Below are 18,133 nucleotides of genomic sequence, written 5' to 3' on the forward strand. Positions count from 1 at the left end.
AAGGCTCCCCTGTGTAACTTTCACTTCCTCTTCCACAGCGAGGATAATCACTGGAAAGTATCTGAGCTCTTCAAGATTAAAGTACATTCACTGAGCTTAACAGGCTACAGTAATAAAGCTGATTAAAAGTAGTTCTCAAGATAGACAGTGATGGGGAGGGGGTGACCCCTCCTCTTAAAATATCAAATTGTGACTTTGAAATTATGCAGCCAGACACTGAGAAGCAGCACAATCATCATCATGCTGAGATCACGTTCAAAAACAAGCTAATAATTATAAATATATGAAGAGGAGTTTCCCACATACACACTCCATTTTATAGAACAGTTCAAGAATAGAAGAAAAATGTCCATTGTTTCTCACACATATAACTCACTGGAACATTTCTGAATAGACAGTACCCTTTTGCCCCACACAAAGTACATCTTAATTTTTTCCTCAATATTTCCCAAATTTTTAATACATCCAAACTTTAACTTATTAGTTATTTTTGCTTTCTTGTCTCTAAATGTAATTATTTAGTCTAATTCATAGATGAGGAAAACAAGTAAGCTAACTGTAAAATCCATTTATTGAATTTATACTTAGTGACTTTTTTTTTTGAATTGTAGTTCAAAACATGAGGTTGGTGTTATTTGTGTAGCTGCCTTATTGGGTGAGTTAAATCTGTTAAAGAAAAATCAATACTCAAATTCCTATTCACTCTCACAACATCCCGTCACTAGAAAAATAAAGAAAGATTTAAACCAAGAAAAAATAAAGCAGCTATCTCTTTGATTTTGGTCTTTTTTTTTTTTTTTTACAAAAAAACCTTACAAAGCTTTCCCCTGATATACCATTTAGAGTTCCTGTAGATTTGCAATAATAACATTTTCATTATCTAGCTTTCAAAAGTTAATTAACTATTAAGACATGGATATCTTATACCTGAACTTTTCTTATAGCAATGATTTTCTATTCTGCTTAACTTTCTTTTGTACTAACCTACATTTCACAAAAATAAACCTACAGCATTAAACTTTGTGCAGTGTTTAAGAAAATTCTTAGCACATTTTAATAAATATAAAAGATTTATGTTCTTTCCCACAAGATGTCTGCATCTGAAAAATGTGATTCAGTTCTAAAGTTTTGTTTCATATAAAATTAACTTAAAGGGACAGTAAAGTTCCAATAGTAAACTGTCTTCAGGATTTACTACTTGAGGTCTTTCTGTCTCCACAGCTATTTGCAAAAATTAATTTTAAATTATTAAAGACGGTTTATTTTGCACAAGGTAAACACAAGCCGAGCACTGGTTGCATATAAAATATACAAATGTTCATTAAAGACAGTGATATCATGAGGTTTACTTCATATAGTTCAGCAACATTAAAATATAATTTACCAAGTTTCCCACACATGAATATAAAAACTACCTTATGCACTTGTTCAAAGGACAGGAGGGTGCCAGATGGTGTGAAGACAAGACGCTTACACATGCGTTTCAATGTATGAATGGGTATGCACTAGAGAGGATATAAGTACATCTACTTCAGAAGAAACATTTAATGGGTCATTTGGGGTACTTTTTTGACAGATATCCAAGAAGAGGTCAAGGTACATCTCTTTCCACTCTTGAAAGTCTTTCGATGTCAAATCTGGATTGTCTAGAACTTTATCTATAATGGCTACTTCTCCTTCTCTAGCCTGAAAAACAAAATAGCATAGTTAATACCATATTCCAAGGAAAACGTTAGGTTAACATTTCAAGTTCTTCTATTATCTACATTCTGATAATAAAATAGTTTTCCTTCCCATATTGATAACTCTGATCTACTTCCTATTACATTCATTTCTTAATCCTAGTCATCAAAATGATCTGTGACTATATAACCTTCTCCTCAACTGATTCTTATTGTAATAAATTTTACTCCAGTGAAGGTCCACACCTACTCAGTTTGCCAGTCTTTTAAACTATTTCCACTATACTTGTTAACAATTCCCCCAGGGGAGAATTGACTGACTGAAACTACTAAACAGCAACAACCCTTTCTTTCCCTGCCCCCTCCCCATATTTCCCATTAGCAACAAATTCTTCTAAATCCTTGAATTTTCTACTTTTTACTTTTACCCAGGGGACTTAATGATCTTTGCAATCCATTGCTGACCACTTTACTACTCACTTACCCACATTTACAGAGCAAAAGAATTTGGCAGATTTTTTTCTTCCTGATAGCACTTCCAGACTTTTTCTCTATTTCCACCCCTTAATAGTTCGTCCTCTTTTAAGATACATGCAATCTATTTATAACAATTCCCACCTTTTTTACCATTATTCACCAATCTCTGAATTATTTAACTTCATTAATGACCTTAGTACTTGACTCAGATTTCTCTCCACCCCTTTCCCATTTTCATGTTGACCACTTTTTCAATATTTATGTTGACCATAGTTTGACTACACTATCCCTTACTTATGTCATCAGTAACAACCTTCTTCACCTCACTTTAGACATATGCCATTAGTCGTTCCTTAAACCTCACCCATTTGGGATTTTCTTGGTAGAAATACTGGAGTGGTTTGTAATTTCCTTCTCCAGCTCATTTTACAGATGATAAAACAGAGGTAAAGAGGGTTAAGTGACTTGCCCATGGTCATACAGCTAATAAGTGAATGAGGCCAGATTTGAACTTCCAAAGATGAGTTTTCCTGACTCCAGGCCTGGCATTTATCTATTGTGCTACTTAGTTGCACCCAAGCTCTCAAACATATATTCATTCCTCATGATTATGGTAGATGGTTTAGTTCTCTATTTAAGATTGAAGCCATTTAACACATTAAGACTGAAGCCATCTAACACACATTGCCAAAAGCCTATACTCGAGGTATTAAAATACAGTAACACTACTTTTTCTCTCATTTCTTTCTATCAGAGAGAAGTTGTCCCTACCCCTCACTAAAGCAAATTTCTCCCTTTGCTAATTATCCCCCATCACTATCCATCTAGTCTCCTAATTTGACTGCCTGCCTCTGTGCCTCCAATCAATCCTTTACACTATTGCTAAATGTTTAATTTGTTTTATGTATAGATCTCATAATGTGACTCCTCTACTCAAAAAAAAATTCTTCAGTTACTTGAGTAAGGTAAAATACAAACTTTTGTTTGGCATTCAAGATCCTCCCATTTTAGTATACCATGCACCTTATCTTTTTCCTGCCAAGTAATACTGGAGTTTGTCCCCCAAATAACAAACTCTGCTTTTCTGGACTCTGTGTTTTTAATCATGCTGTACCCTATATGGAAGCTAGTTACTTTGGTCAATAGAACACAGACACTCCCTAACTGTGTGACCTTGGATAACTCTTATCTTATCTCTTTTATCTTATAATTATAATAATAATTATTATTATCACTTATCTCTCTCTGTCAGTTTCCTCAACTGTAAAATGGGGATAATAATAAAACTTACCTCTCTGGGTTGTTGTGAGGATCAAATGAGATAATATTTGTAAAGCATTTTGCAAACTTTAAAACACTAAAAAGCTTACTATTTTTATTCCAATTCTTTAAGCAATTTTCTCTGAAATTACAGCACATAGAATATTTATCATAGGAAATTAAAACACTTAGAAAAAGCTCTGTATTTTCTGCAAATTTTTTTTCTGCGAAAGCTTTGTATTTTCAGCAAATGTGCATATTGCTTCCTGTTTCTCACCCAGAGCTGTTACAAAGGATTTGACACCTATCTGAGATTTTAATGAAAAATTAAGATCATATTTTCTCCTCTCAATACAATTATTATACTAAGAGGACCAGGACTTTCCTTTCCCACTCTTCCCCCCCCCCCCCTTCCCGGGGCAATGAGGGTTAAGTGACTTGCCCAGGGTTACACAGCTAGTAAATGTCAAGTGCCTGAGGCCAGATTTGAACTCTGGGCCTCCTGAATCCAGGGCCTGTGCTTTATCCACTGTTCCACCTAGCTGACCTCCTTTCCCACTCTTTCACATTGGTTTCCCATCCCCCCCAAAATAATCAAAGTCAACAAATGAAAACATCTTATTTTGAATTTCTATACTGTGCTAGAACAATTCATTTGTAGTTGAAGAATGAACTTTTGAAATAGGATTTTTTTCTCCTCTGCTTGTACATCCTACCTTTAAAGTGCTTTTTAGAATTCGCAGCCTATGCAGTTTTTCATTCACTATTGGATCACTACACCTTTTAATGAAAGATTTCTTATATTCCAGCTTGGTTGAAATTCGGTGTTCTCCCAGAGGTGACAAACTGGCTCTCTCCAATGCCTTGTATAAATCTTGCAATGAGTCTGCTAGGTTTTCTTCTCCTATTTCATCTGCAATGTCCAAAAATGAAAATGAAGAGAACATTAACTATTATTTGACACGTTAAACCAAACCAAAGCCTATTCCAGTGTTTCTTTACTTTTAAAATCAAGATGTATCATTTCTGTCTAAAACTGAAAACTAGAATAATAAACTAGATGGAAAACATGTTAATACCATTCACAAAACTGCAAACAGCTGGCTAAATGTGATAAAGAATATTATAGGAAAAGTTTCATTACCAGCAGGGAAGTGCCCTGACTGATTAAATATTCTGATGAGTATCATAGATTTAGATCTGAACTTCACAGGTCATCTTGTTTCACTCTTCCTATTTAAAAGATAAGAAAATGAAGGCCCAGCTACCTTATATGATTTCTCAGTCATTTAGAGAATCACCAGCAGGGCTAGGATGCAAAATCTGGTTCTCAGAATCCAGGTCCAGGACTCTTTCTGATACCTCATTCTGCCTCTTGAGAGGGTTTTGATTTGTACATACTTGTTGACAATTCTCAGAGACTACAAGTACAATCTAATGAATAAATTCATCATTTTTTGATGATTTAGAATGCACTTCAACATCTCATAGTGCTTTGAGTCATTATAATGAAGATAAATTATCAGTATAACGAGATTAGATGTGCTAACGAAGAAAAGTTTCTGATTGAAGAATGTCTTTCTCTAGAATTCATAGTAACTAGTATTGATACACTTGAAAGTACCTTTTATTGTAATAAATCTTCCAAGAGTACAACAAGCAAAATTATAGAATGTCACATTACTCTCATAGTAAGTGGTAAAATCACCATAAAATATGATAGCAATTATACGTGCCATTGCTCCAAATTGAAAGAAAAAACAAAACTGAACTTAGTAAAAGGGTACTTTAAATCAGAATGTAACAGGAAGAAATTTGTTAGAGAATGATTCTAGGAAATGGATTCCTTCCTTCCTTCCTTCCTTCCTTCCTTCCTTCCTTCCTTCCTTCCTTCCTTCCTTCCTTCCTTCCTTCCTTCCTTCCTTCCTTCCTTCCTTCCTTCCTACCTGTTTCTCATTTCCCTCTTTTCATTGAGATCTGTCTGCCAGGACTCTAAAGTGCTTCTATTATAGGACACACACACACACACACCCCTTTTGCCTTAGGGATAGAGAATTGTATAATGAGACAATATCAAGTTTTTTTTTTAAACTTATTATTGCAACTCTGGAGAATACAAATAATTTTGGCCTGTGAAAGCAGAATTCAGTGTTTTCTGTGCTCTTTTTCAATCTGGATCTTTGTACCTAATGTGCTGACAGTTTATTTATTGTCTAGTGAAGCCACTTGTAATTGCTTCACTAGTACTTCCCTACAGAGCTTTCAGAAAGTTCCTCAACTGTTCCAGTATTTGTTTGAATTTGACATGTAACAGAAGATTGTAATGTGAGAAGCTAAGAGAAGGCAGTTTATATCCTAGAAGCCAAGACTCCATATTATCAAATCATATTTCTATTGTCTTAGCTTAAAAGAATGGATCTCTTTCAGAATTAAAGAAGAGCTTCATATAAATTTCATATTCAACTATTTTGCTGAAGGCAATATGTTCCAACAAGTGTGATTTTAGTCACTCAGAGCTATCATCCCTCCATTAGGAAATTTCTTGAGGTTATCGGCACATTGCATTAATATCATTGAACAGAAGTTGGATGTTATTTCCTGACATTTATTAAGCACCCAAGAGGCAGCATTGTTCAGTGGACCAAGGGGCTGCCTCTGAGGCAGAAAGACTGGGTGCAAGTCCTATGTGACCACTGGGTAAGTCACTTAATATTTCAGTGCCCCCAGGCAACTCTCAGATTAATTAGAGATGAGTCCCTGATCTGCACTGGTGGAGGGAGTTTCTTGCATTGATGGAATCACAGGTCTGCACCTGAAAGAAAATAAAATAAATGTAAGGGGGCTCCATCAGGGAAGTTTCTCATAGAATATGGACAAACTCCACAGTAGTGGTGGTGGTGGTGGAGAGAGGTATTCCCATCAAAATGGTAGAGATCATTTTGATTCACCCCTCTCCCCTACACAAACACCTATAATATGCTTAATGTGTTCTATGAGTGAATATTCACTTTTTAAATACTGGGCTAGGTTTGATTCCTAATACTAGCTTCAGATGTAAAGTTACAAATGTCTATTACAATCCTTCTTCTTTTAATCCTCTTTCAACTCAATGTCTTTTATTGCCATGAAATGGGATGAGTGAATGGGATGCCCTGAAAGGTAGGAAGCCTCACACACTAACAAGAAGGTAGTGATTTGACTACAGAGATTAGTTTGGAGAAAGGAATACACAGTCATAAGGTAGATAAGAAAGTAAGAACCAAGTTCTAGAAACTGGGGCACATTTAAAGAATAACTTAACTAAGGTGATAGCGTAGAGAAGAGGTTTGCTACTATTTCATAAAATCATAGTCCAGCCAAGGACCCTAAAATTATTGAGTCACTCCAGACTCTTGCCTCCAGGCAATAGCTAACGCTAAGAAAACTGGGCAAATAAAATTTTGTGCTGGATTTTTAGAGTTAGACACAGGAGAGAGGCTCACCAGATGTGAATTATAGTAGTTAAGATTTAGGGTGGCATGCACTATTATTAATTTTTCAACTCTAGAAAAGAGGTGAAGGGGAGAATGATTTAGATTATAGTTTTAGGATTTAAAGGAGGCTGGAGTATTTTTGTGGTATAATTTTTTATTTCCTTATGGTTCTGATTTATATTACCTAACAATGTCAATGAGTCTCTATTTTATCTTAAAACCATTTTAACCTAGACTGCTTTTCCCATTCTCTAAATAATAGAGCCTATTAAGGCTGATTTTGTATTTTATGAGTTGTTAATATTTTTCATGCATTAAGGGGTCTATGTAGTCATTCTGTTACACAAATAACAAAACAAATTATGTCTTTTTCTCTTTCTTTTCAAAGAAAAAAGACGACAACTAGATGAGGGCATCAATCAATGAGGAATTTTGACAGTTGTCCAGAGTATTAACTTTTCTCTTGTTAGCACATTTAAACAGGGCATCTCAGTAGACAGGACATGAACACACTTTACAATGTGGTAATAGCACAGTACATACCTTTCCTATCAGTGATTATTAATGTGTCTCCCCCGACCCCCCAACACATACACATACACATACAAAGTACTGGAACGGAGCAAGCAGGATGGATTATATTGCCAGGCTACAACAAAATGCAACCCACTAGCCAGCCTTCACAATTCTGGACTGGACAAAGGATAGGTTTCTCTTATATTTTAAAGAGAATTCAGAGTCACAGGAGGATCTTATCTATTGTACTCAACAACTAAAACACAACACAAAACTCAACATTCAAAACAAAACAGACCTTTATTTTCCATTATTAAAAATTAGCTCCTTTGCCCTTTGTTGAATGGATACCAGTTAAGCCAAGTTCTGCAAATGTTGCAATAACAAACACTGGAACATCTTTATTTTCCTCTTCCTTTTTTTCCTTCTTCTCATTTCTCCTCTTCTGGCTTCTTTCTCTTAAAAATCCTTCCTTTTCTTTCTTCTCTTAAACCTATTAGTTGACACTGGGGCTTGCTTAGAGCCAATAAAAACAACCTGGTGAGGTCTGCTTTCCTGAAGACTCAAATTTTAAATGGGCCATATCAGTTAGTAGAGTCCTGGCTTAGAACTAGCTCTTGGACACATCACTGAGTGTTTTTAAAGAGCTGGTAAATTGTAGACAAGCATATCTAAATTATAGCTATGCTGTTTTCATGGATTCATTTATTATATAATGAAATTTTTTTTTTTGCCCACCCCTCACTTTTTTCCTGATTAAACCCCAAGAGGAAAACATTCTTATTTATGTTAAAAAATGTGTAAGCCAGGCCAGTGGCAAATTAAGATGTGTGTTTTTTTTCTTTTTCTTTTGTTTTTGCAAAGAGGACAGATAAAGTTCTCTCCCTCCTATAAAATTTCCAGCAATGACAATAGGGTTTACGATTAAGTCACTGATTATTTGTTTGCTGTGTCAGGGAAATTCAGTTCTGATGGCAAATGTACTGAAGCAGGTGCTGGAGGTGAAAAGGCAAGACTATCATTTGTTGCCTCATTTATATTCCATTTATTCTGCTAATCTAAGAATGTGATGAGCTTGGAAAAGGTTCTTTTGTTGGGCCCTGAAGTTTGAATATATTTTCATGGTTGCAGGTAGAAAAGAAAAGCTCATGGGAAAGGTTAGCTAAGTTTAAAATAAAACAGTAGGTTGGAATTCTAGCAAATTTCTTATTGACACGGTGACAATTTTCTCAAATAGGAAGAGATCTTTCCTTTGGTTTCCCTTCTTGTATTTCAGAGTGTGAACTGGGTAATGACAATGTTCTCTGTCTTTGTATCTTTCTGCTTCTCTCTCTTCATGTGGGAAGATTGAGCCATGCAACAGTTTGTATAGTTTCTGTGATTATTCAATTCTGTCTTTTTTATTTTGATTTGCTGTAGTGGCATTTGTTTAACTTTGATGAGAAATAATGAGAGAGAGAGAAAAATCAAAACCTAAATTTCCTTCTGAATCTCTCCACCATGAAAATTTTGTTGCAAGGTGATAAATGAGCTAGGAGAATCTTTATTTTTATTTTTATTTTTTTGGTGGGGCAATGAGGGTTAAGTGACTTGCCCAGGGTCACACAGCTAGTAAGTGTCAAGTGTCTGAGTCCAGATTTGAACTCAGGTACTCCTGAATCCAAGGCTGGTGCTTTATCCTCTGCACCACCTAGCTGCCCCTAGGAGAATCTTTATTAAAATTTCTAAAGAAAAGTTCACTTTGCAGGTGAGGTCAAATTGGGAGCCAAAGAAAAAGCTAATTGGTTGGGAGGTGGAACGGTTTAGAGAAAAATCTGGATAACCAAGACAACCAAAATCTGGTTGTTTTCTGTGAACCTTCTGGCAAAAAATAAAATACCCCCATTAGATTCTAAAATGATTACAGAATTCTTTCTGTTCACTCTTAAGGAAGACATGATGTTCATTTAAGGAAGAAGATAGCATTCATTAAAAAAAAATAGCTTCTGTACCTATGAAAACAATTGGTTCTTTAGAAAGCGAGTTATGTTCCAAGGCTCTGTTGCTATAAGCACATAAGATTGGAAAAGGTTCAGTGACACATGGCTCGGGATGCTACACATAACAGCATTAGTCATCAAGCAAATTTTGGAGGCCTTAATCCTTATATAAACAGCAGTTTCTTTTAAGTCTCACTGGTTTGTTATCTCTCTTAATTGCACAAGGAATGCTTGCCCTTTTCTTTCACAAAGGACAAGGCATTTTTGCATGAATGTCACAAGTATATTGGATGTTGGGACCAGCTTATTGGTGTCACTCTGTGTAAAAGTCTATTGATATACAGGGTGACATCAGCCTTACATAAGAAGTTTTTATGCACTTCCGTGAGGGTGGTAGAGAGCATATGAGCACAGATTTCGAGTTGTAAGAGACTTGAGAGATTGTTTAGTCTAATTATCTAATTTTACACATGTGTAAATTGAGGCTCATAGATGTTAAGTGACTCACCTTAGGACATGCACAAGTAATAAATAACAGAGCCAGGTTTTAAAAACCCAGGTCCCCTGACCTCCCATCTAAAATGCTCTTTACTGTGAGCTGATAACACCCTGGTTCTTATGTTTTCCAAGTCATTACTTAATGTTCAAATTAAACATGAACCATTTATTCAGACTTCTTATACAGTTAAAATGATTAATCACTACAGAATACAAATATAAACAAAATGGAGGGAGGAGGATGGAGTAGTGCATGGGTAACTGAAGCAGGCAAGAGGGGGCCTCTGTCAGTGTAATGTAAGGCATTCGACATTGTAGAGTGTGTTTTCCTGCTGAACTAGGATTCAGAGGACCTGGGTTTGAACACCAGCTCTTCTACTTAGTACTTGTGGGATTTAGGACAAATCACTTACCACCAGAGCTTCCATTTTTCTCATCTGTAAAATTAAGAGGTTGGACTAGATGAACTCTGAGGTCCCTTTCAGCTCTAAATCATGTTTACTTTTGACATTGGTGTTAACTCTGTGACCTTGGGTAAACTTTTGGTTAAAATCTTTCTAAGACTCAGTTTCCTCATCTATAAAATTTGGGAGTTGGGCTCAATGGCATCTAAAGTCCCTAGCATCTCTAATTCTATGATTCTCAGATCTCTCCTTCACAGTGATAAAGAATGCCTCAATATAGGTGTGGAGAAAAGGAAAACACCCAGAAGAAAGAAAACTGGTTTTAACCTATTGCCATATAATGTCAAAATGTAAGCTTCTTCTGGCCACAGACAAAGGATATTTCCTAATTTTTTTTTTTCACCTAGAGAGTCAGGTTTGGTTGTTGTTGTTGTTTGTTTTTTTTTGGTGGGGCAATGAGGATTAAATGACTTGCCCAGGGTCACACAGCTAGTAAGTGTCAAGTGTCAAGTGGATTTGAACTCAGGTCCTCCTGAATCCAGGGCTGGTGCTTTATCCACTGTGCCACCTAGCTGCCCCCAACACAGGCAAAGGCTATTAAATGTACCATTGATTAATGTTGTTCAAAATGGTAATTAATAATGTCCCTGCATATAGTGCTTTATCTTATTTCTTACACATAGTAAGTACTCGAACAGATTTTTTAAATTCAGTAAATAAATGAAGGAAGGAAGGGATGTTGGGACCCTCAATTAGTTTTAGAGCAACTTTATTACTGCCTGTAAATGAAGTATAATGAAAACCATGTAATGTACTCATTAAGTTTTCAGCCTTTTAGATTAGCTTTAATCTTGAATGTTCTAGATTTCCAAATCTTTGTTGACAGAGAATCCATGTATTGCCTCAAGTAAAGGAGTGTGATTAGAAAGACAATTTCACATGTAAAAAGTTAGGTGTTCCATTGGATGCTTCCTTTACCAGGCATTGAAAGACTTGGGAATTGGGGGAAATCTGATCAGTTGTCAAACATCTAGATCTTAAGCAGACTATCCGTGAAAGAACATTGCTCTGCTAAGTAGCAATGGTTGTATTTGGACATTAATATGGATACTGTACTCCTTAATCAGGGAAAACTATCAGGGTCATGAAGTTTTATGCTATGGTTAAAGTGTGGTGATCATTCCAATTCAAAATCATTGATACTAAATACCAATAAAAGGTACTTTTGATGAATTTTCACATCAATAGCCATAGTATTTAAAATATTTTAAAGAAATATATTAAAATTAGCAATAGCTATAAGGCAGATTGATGTGATTTTATTTACAACATGAATTTCATCTCTGTTTTACTTCTCTTTAGGAAGGAAATTACCATCAAATATACTTGGCATACTATTTTTCTATCTAAAATGATTACATACCAATTGGTCATACATTTTTATTTTTATATAATATATATTTTTACAGATATTAACATTATTCAATACCACACACTGCGGTGACAGGAAGAAAAAAACATTTCAAAATACAGTTTTAAATTATCTGTCCATAACACAGTATGAAATATCCAGTAATTAGCATTGAAACTATTATGGTATATCTATATTCAACTAAATAAAAGGAATTTCACATCCACTACAGAGAGAGAGGCTAATATTGAGCCACAGAATGCCCAGCACATAATAATAAATAATAACATCTGAATCTAGCTTGAATGACATCCAGACAAAAACCTGGTCTGAAAAACAAACTTATAGCCCTATGGAGTCAAAGTGTTTTATAGATAACACCTTATATTTGTCCTATGAGGCAACAACACTTCCATACAAGTCCCAGAAGACAAAGAAGAACTGAAAATCTTATCTGAGGGATCTAATAAAGCCCAGCTTGTGGAATCTTCTTCATCACTGTCATCTAAGTCAGTCTCAGTTACATCAGAATATGCAAGATAAAATATTAGACATATTAAGTCTTAGAACAAGCTGTGTATACCTTGCTGTGGCAGATTACACTTAATTTAGGATGATACAACAGATCAACTTTTTGTAATTTAAAAAAAATGCAAAGCACACTTATACAGGATTTTATTCCTCCACTTTTCCTGACAGAGGATAGTGAAGAGTCCACAAAAAGCCAGGATTTTATAGTTACCAAAGCTGATCCCTCTTTATTTCCTTGATGTCAGAAGAATACAATAGAAGTGTCACCAATCAAGAGCCCTTGACCTGTTAAAAAACCCTCTTCCCCTTCTGTTCTCCCATAGAGATGGCAGTTTTTCAGCTATTGTCCTCCATCTTGCTTGGCTTTGATTTTATGCCTAAGTCCCAGTGTAGAAAGGATGTATTCTTCATAAGATTGCTCTGCCCCTTTAAAATCCCTTTCTGGAGGCCCCAAATGTAGACATTTGGTAGTCTAAACTTATAAAAGTCTGTTTTCTGTTAGAAACATCAAAGAAGGACTTATTAAGTTTTCGGAACGGAGGCCATTAAGTTGCTTGCAAGCGGTTGAAGTTGAGTCTGCGCCGTGTCAACTCTCTCCGATCTAAATTCTCTAAACTTTAGCTTATCAATCTGTGAGTCCATTGGGTTCAGTGCCAAGAGAAGTGGATCCGATTGGGCATGGAGAGGTTCTATCAACTCTCGCAGTGTATTAGCCTAATATGATAAAGCAGTGATACAATATGATGAAAGACCTGCGAGTGCTATCATTTCCATATCATATTAGTATTGTATTAGAAATAGAATCATGCAATACTGATAAAAGAGAAAATATCAAAATTTGGCAAGACTTGTATGTGTTTTTTTAGTACCATAAGTTCTTCCCTATCTGCATGCAAGTCTACTTATACATTAAAAAAGGCAATGTTTCCTTTAAAATATCTCTCTTGGGTAACCCAAGACAGATAAATCTTTCTACAATCTTGATTTTATTTTAAAAAATCCATATATTTTTTTAAAAGTACAGCTTTTTATATATAAAAATCACAGTCTAAATGATGTCATAATAATCACATTAAAGTGTATTTCTTTCCTCTACGAGATTATGCCTGAGCTCCATCAATTCAAGAATTACAAGAAAAAGTTATTTGGCTCATTTTGGCATCCAGTTACCTAAGGTGTGTCACTCTCAGGTTGCCTACTCTTTCAGTTCCTAATCTATGAAGTGGTAGAAAAATTGATCAAAGAGAAGCTCCTTCATTTGTTTCTTCCAGCAAAGTCATGCATTTCAACATAAGAAGTGATACATTGGTCTCTTTCGAAGAAAGTCTGACAGTAATGGAGGAAGAATAACTGAAAGTGTCTTCATATTTGATGAGAAGGCATATATCCTGGGGCAAGGTACCCCAAGGGTATCTTTACCTGGGGAAACTGAGACTACAGAATTGAATGATTTAAGAAACAGGAATCATTTTTTTGTTAGAATATACAGTGGATCCTGCTAGCATATACTAATATGAGAAATTCAACTTCTGGCCAAGGACTGATTTAAACTATAGCATTTTGTAATACCTATTAAGACACATGACAAAGCAGAGTACTATGAACATGTGAAGGAAAAACTAATAATGGGATAAAAGCAGAACATATAAATTTAAAGAACCAATAGAAAGCCTTTTGGCAACTTACTTTGGCAAATGGGGAAAGAAATATTTCCTATATCACTAGGTAACTAGAAAATAGGAAGAAGCACAGTTCAGAAATCAGAAGGATTAATTTTTTTGTTGATTATATGATCTTTCTTTACATTTGGGAAAAAGGTGTTGAGTGAATATGAAATGCCAACTTCATTTTTTTTTGAGAATAAAGATGGCGTGCCAAGAATTTTTAATTTGGATAAAATTAGACAAATTATTTTATTTGTTTAGATGACATATGAAAGTTTGTATATTCTTTAATAAATACTTAATTGGTCCTGGACTTTAGGTAGGTAAATATCAGAAGTCTAATCACAACACGGAATCATATAGTAGACTGCATTTTAGATTTCCAGTCAGGAAGCCTTGGGTTCAAATTCTGCGTTACTAGCTGTGAGTCCCTGGCCAAGTTACTTACCCTCTCTCAGACTCTTTATTTTTTAAAAAGGGATAATAAGTGTACATAAATAACCTATATCAGATTGTGTGCTATCTTGGGGATGGGGGAAGGAAGGAATGGAAGGAGAAAAATTTAGAAGTCAAGATGTTACAAAAGTGAATGTTGAAAACTATTCAACTTTGGAACTCAAAATCTTACAAAAATGAATGTTGAAAACTTAACATGTAATTGGGAAAAAGAAGACTATTAAGGGAAAAAAAGGGATAATATAGCACCTACTTTTACCTTCTTTCCCCCAGGCTCAAAGGGGATAATATATGTAAAGCACTTCATAAACTAATAGTATTACTTATGCCAGGTATAATTATTATAATAGCTCAGCTAATTGCAAGTATAAACAACTTCTAATTTAGAAACAGGTGTGTTCCAAAATCTGTAAGTCAGTGATTTGGAATTTAGTACTCAATTCTCCATAGAAACAATGTCATAAATGGTGGTGTTTTTCCTGAGTAGCTCATAAAAGTCAGTTTAAATTATAAATGTATCTGAAATAGATTATCAATACCTTTTATTTTACCTAACTTCAATTTATAATACTGTTTCTACAGAAAACAACAACAACAACAACATAGTATATGTATGCAAGCCAACTTGTAGTTTGGTAAGGGATGAATTAAAATGTGTGAATGGGTGCACGTCATAAAAGGTACAAAGACATAGCTTTGTCTACAGTAGTAATATCCTAAAATGTCCTGTCAATTACTTGAATGTTTTCATCTTTATATTTATTTCTGTGTCTTTTGATATTTTAGGGTCTCAGGGCAGTTAGGTGGCACAGTGGATAAAGCACCGACCCTGGATTCAGGAGGACCTGAGTTCAAATCCTGCCTCAAACACTTGACACTTACTAGCTGTGTGACCCTGGGCAAGTCACTTAACCCTCATTGCCCCCCCCCCCAAATATTTTAGGGTCTCCATAGCTTACTCTATCTCCTTTACACTTTTGGGCCTTTCAATGTAAATCTCCCTCTGCTTCAACTTGGGTGTTTTTCTTCTCTATTATTATCTAGCTTTCTCTTTTAAGTTCTCTCTCTCTCTCATTTAAAAGCAGCTTGGGGAAATGGGTTAGACTGATGCCTTTGGAGTTAGGAAGAGCTAGATTTAAGCCTTGTCTCTAACACTTAACTAGCTGTGCAGCTGGTGGAAAGAGCGTTGGATTTGGCGCCATAGGTCCTGAGTTAATAATCTTAGCTCAACCAATTACTTCTCCTGTGACTGACCTTGGGCAAGGTGCTTAAGAATTCTAGGCCTCTGGAGGCAGCTAGGTGGCAGAGTGGATAAAGCGCCAGCCCTAGATTCAGGAGGACCTGAGTGCCAATCCAGCCTCAGACACTTGACACTTACTACCTGTGTGACCCTGGGCAAGTCACTTAACCGTCATTTCTCTGCAAAAAAAAAAAAAAGAATTCTAGGCCTCAGTTTCTTCATCTGTAAAATATAGAGTTTGGACCTCTAGGGACTTTTCTAGCTCTAAATCTATTATCCTATAGGCTAAGGTGGAAGGGGTTCTCCATCCTGATAAAATAACTTATGTGTCCCTTGATTGATTTTTTCCCCCTTGGTTGATTATTGGCCCTTAACATAAAATAATGACTTATCATAGATACTATATAAAATAAAAATAATTTTCAAACCTTTCAAAAAACCAAATTTTGCAATATCAGCAATACAAGCATGACAATCCAAAGATAATTGATCATTGAATCCCTGCTAAGAATGATTCCTATTTGATAGGCTTTAGGTGCAATAATGAACATGGAGAAATAATTAGCTTAGCTGAATTAGAGGTAGATGCTCTATAACAATTATTTGGTTCCTTTGGAATGGAATGATGGAGCTGGATTTACTATTATACTAAGGTACATCCATATTCCCACTATCAACAATATGTGTAAAAAGCACATAACACAAAGTGGAGCCATTTTTCCAATTACAAGTTTTCTGAGAACCCAGAAGTTAAATCCATGGAGGATATTAGAAGGTCAGTTTCCTTCTATTTATTTTTCCTATTATAGTAAAAAAAATCCTGTCCCATTAAAGACTACCAAGCAATGAATCATCATGCAAGTACCATTAAAAATGGTCATTAGATATGCAAACAGCTTGGTAATAAAGAATACATCCCAATAATATCTGTCAGCAATATCTGCTGATCCCTAGGGAGGAAATACCTTTGAGTTATACAGAGATAGCTGGGGGGGGGAACGGGGGGCAGTGCAGGAAGAAGAGGTGCAGGGAGAGGAGGAGTGGAAGGTGCATAGAAAACCTGTTTGTACAAATTTACAAGAGATGGGAGGATGAAAAGGCAGCAATTATAGATCAGAAACATCAGCCAAAGAGAGCATGGGACTGAATACTCAAGAGATGAAGGAAATAGGAGATAGACTCATTCTTACCTCTTAAAAGAAATAGTGGGAAACATAGAAGAAGCAGACAAAATATTTCTGCAGGTGCAAGAGGGAGCAGTTACTAATAGGTGAGCCACTTACTACCTCCATCAACCCAAAGTTCTTAGAGAAGGTGAGAATATTCAGGTTCAATACAAGTGAACAGAAAGCAAGGGAAAATAAATCCAGGGGTGTGCTGGATCCAACTTGTACAGAGTTGAGAGTCCATTGTTAAATTTTTAGTCTGAGCAATTATATCTCAGAAATCCTTAACGGCTATAAATGAGTGCTTAGTTTATTGTTTTGCTGATTTTCTGGACTTTAGGAAGTGTTAATAATAACGCAAATTAAATTGAAAGGTATTTGCATACATTTCTACACAGCCTCCCCCAGCCTGGTTGAATTGCTCTATAAACACTACTTGAATTCAGCAGGAGTGCAGTAGGAGGCTTAGGGAATGAAGTCAGCACTAGACTGGAGGCCTGGTGATTACAGGCTAAAAATAATAATTTTTTGTAAATTGGTATCTATAAATAGGTGGTGCTATAGTGTATGGAGTGCTGGGCTTGGAGTCAGGAAGATTTATCTTACTGAGTTCAAATCTGACCGCAGATACTTCCTAGTGGTATGACCCATAGCAAGTCACTTAACTCTTTGCCTCAGTTCCCTCATCTGTAAGATGAACTTGTATGGGGCTAAAATTCTAGCTAGTCTGTCTAAAATATCTAATGAGTGGTTGCCAATAAATTATAAGCTTTAAAAAAGAGTTTAGACTTTTAAGCATTTATTAAGGAGAATAAGAATTTGGTGAAGAGAGAGAAAGAAGCCTAGATGCCTATATCTATCTATCTCAGGGAGTGCGCATTTTAGCTCTGCTCTCCACAAGAATCTTCACGAAAGAGAGTGAGCCATACCTCCTTCATCCCACAAACCTCCTGAGAAACTGGGAACATCCCATCCTCTTGCGCACACATCTCCAAGCTAATTGGCTGGTAGCTTTGATAGACCGTACCCACGAGCAAACGTCACTTCCTGACACCAAGGAAAAGCAACATAGCTTGCCCTCTGATGACTTCTCCTCATGGTGGAGCTTTCCTACAGTAACTCTCCAGCAGGTGGTGTCATTCCAATCATTACAAGCTGGAGAAGAAAATGAAACCACTCCAATATCTTTGCCAAGAAAACCCCATATGGGGTCATGGATAGTTGGACAGGGCTGAAAGGATTCAACTACCACCACAATTTATATCTTACTTTAAGTTTTGCAAAGTGCTTCACATTCCATTCACATCGGAGCTTCACAATGCAGTCTCTTTCCCTTTCATTGGGAGGGAGGTGATGAGTAGATAATGAACAGTAGA

General features: G+C 35.9%; 1 protein-coding gene across 10 annotated transcripts in view; it reads right to left on the reverse strand.

The window, feature by feature from the left end:
- Nucleotides 1-1,461: 1,461 nt before the first annotated feature.
- Nucleotides 1,462-18,133, reverse strand: part of CNKSR2 (connector enhancer of kinase suppressor of Ras 2) — a 322,983-nt gene continuing 306,311 nt past the window's right edge. For 9 of the 10 annotated variants that reach the window (XM_043991405.1, XM_043991402.1, XM_043991407.1 and 6 more), the window contains 2 exons: nucleotides 4,136-4,332; nucleotides 1,462-1,686 (listed from right to left, as the gene is read on the reverse strand). In XM_043991405.1, coding sequence (XP_043847340.1) covers nucleotides 1,471-1,686; nucleotides 4,136-4,332 — 413 coding nt within the window. In that variant the 3' untranslated portion in view covers nucleotides 1,462-1,470. Of the gene's footprint in view, nucleotides 1,687-4,135; nucleotides 4,333-11,625; nucleotides 12,946-18,133 lie in introns of those variants that run through there. The other variant, XM_043991411.1, reaches the window with a different exon arrangement.

Source organism: Dromiciops gliroides, chromosome 3, assembly GCF_019393635.1.
Source record: "Dromiciops gliroides isolate mDroGli1 chromosome 3, mDroGli1.pri, whole genome shotgun sequence".
Classification (NCBI taxonomy): Eukaryota; Metazoa; Chordata; class Mammalia; order Microbiotheria; family Microbiotheriidae; genus Dromiciops; species Dromiciops gliroides.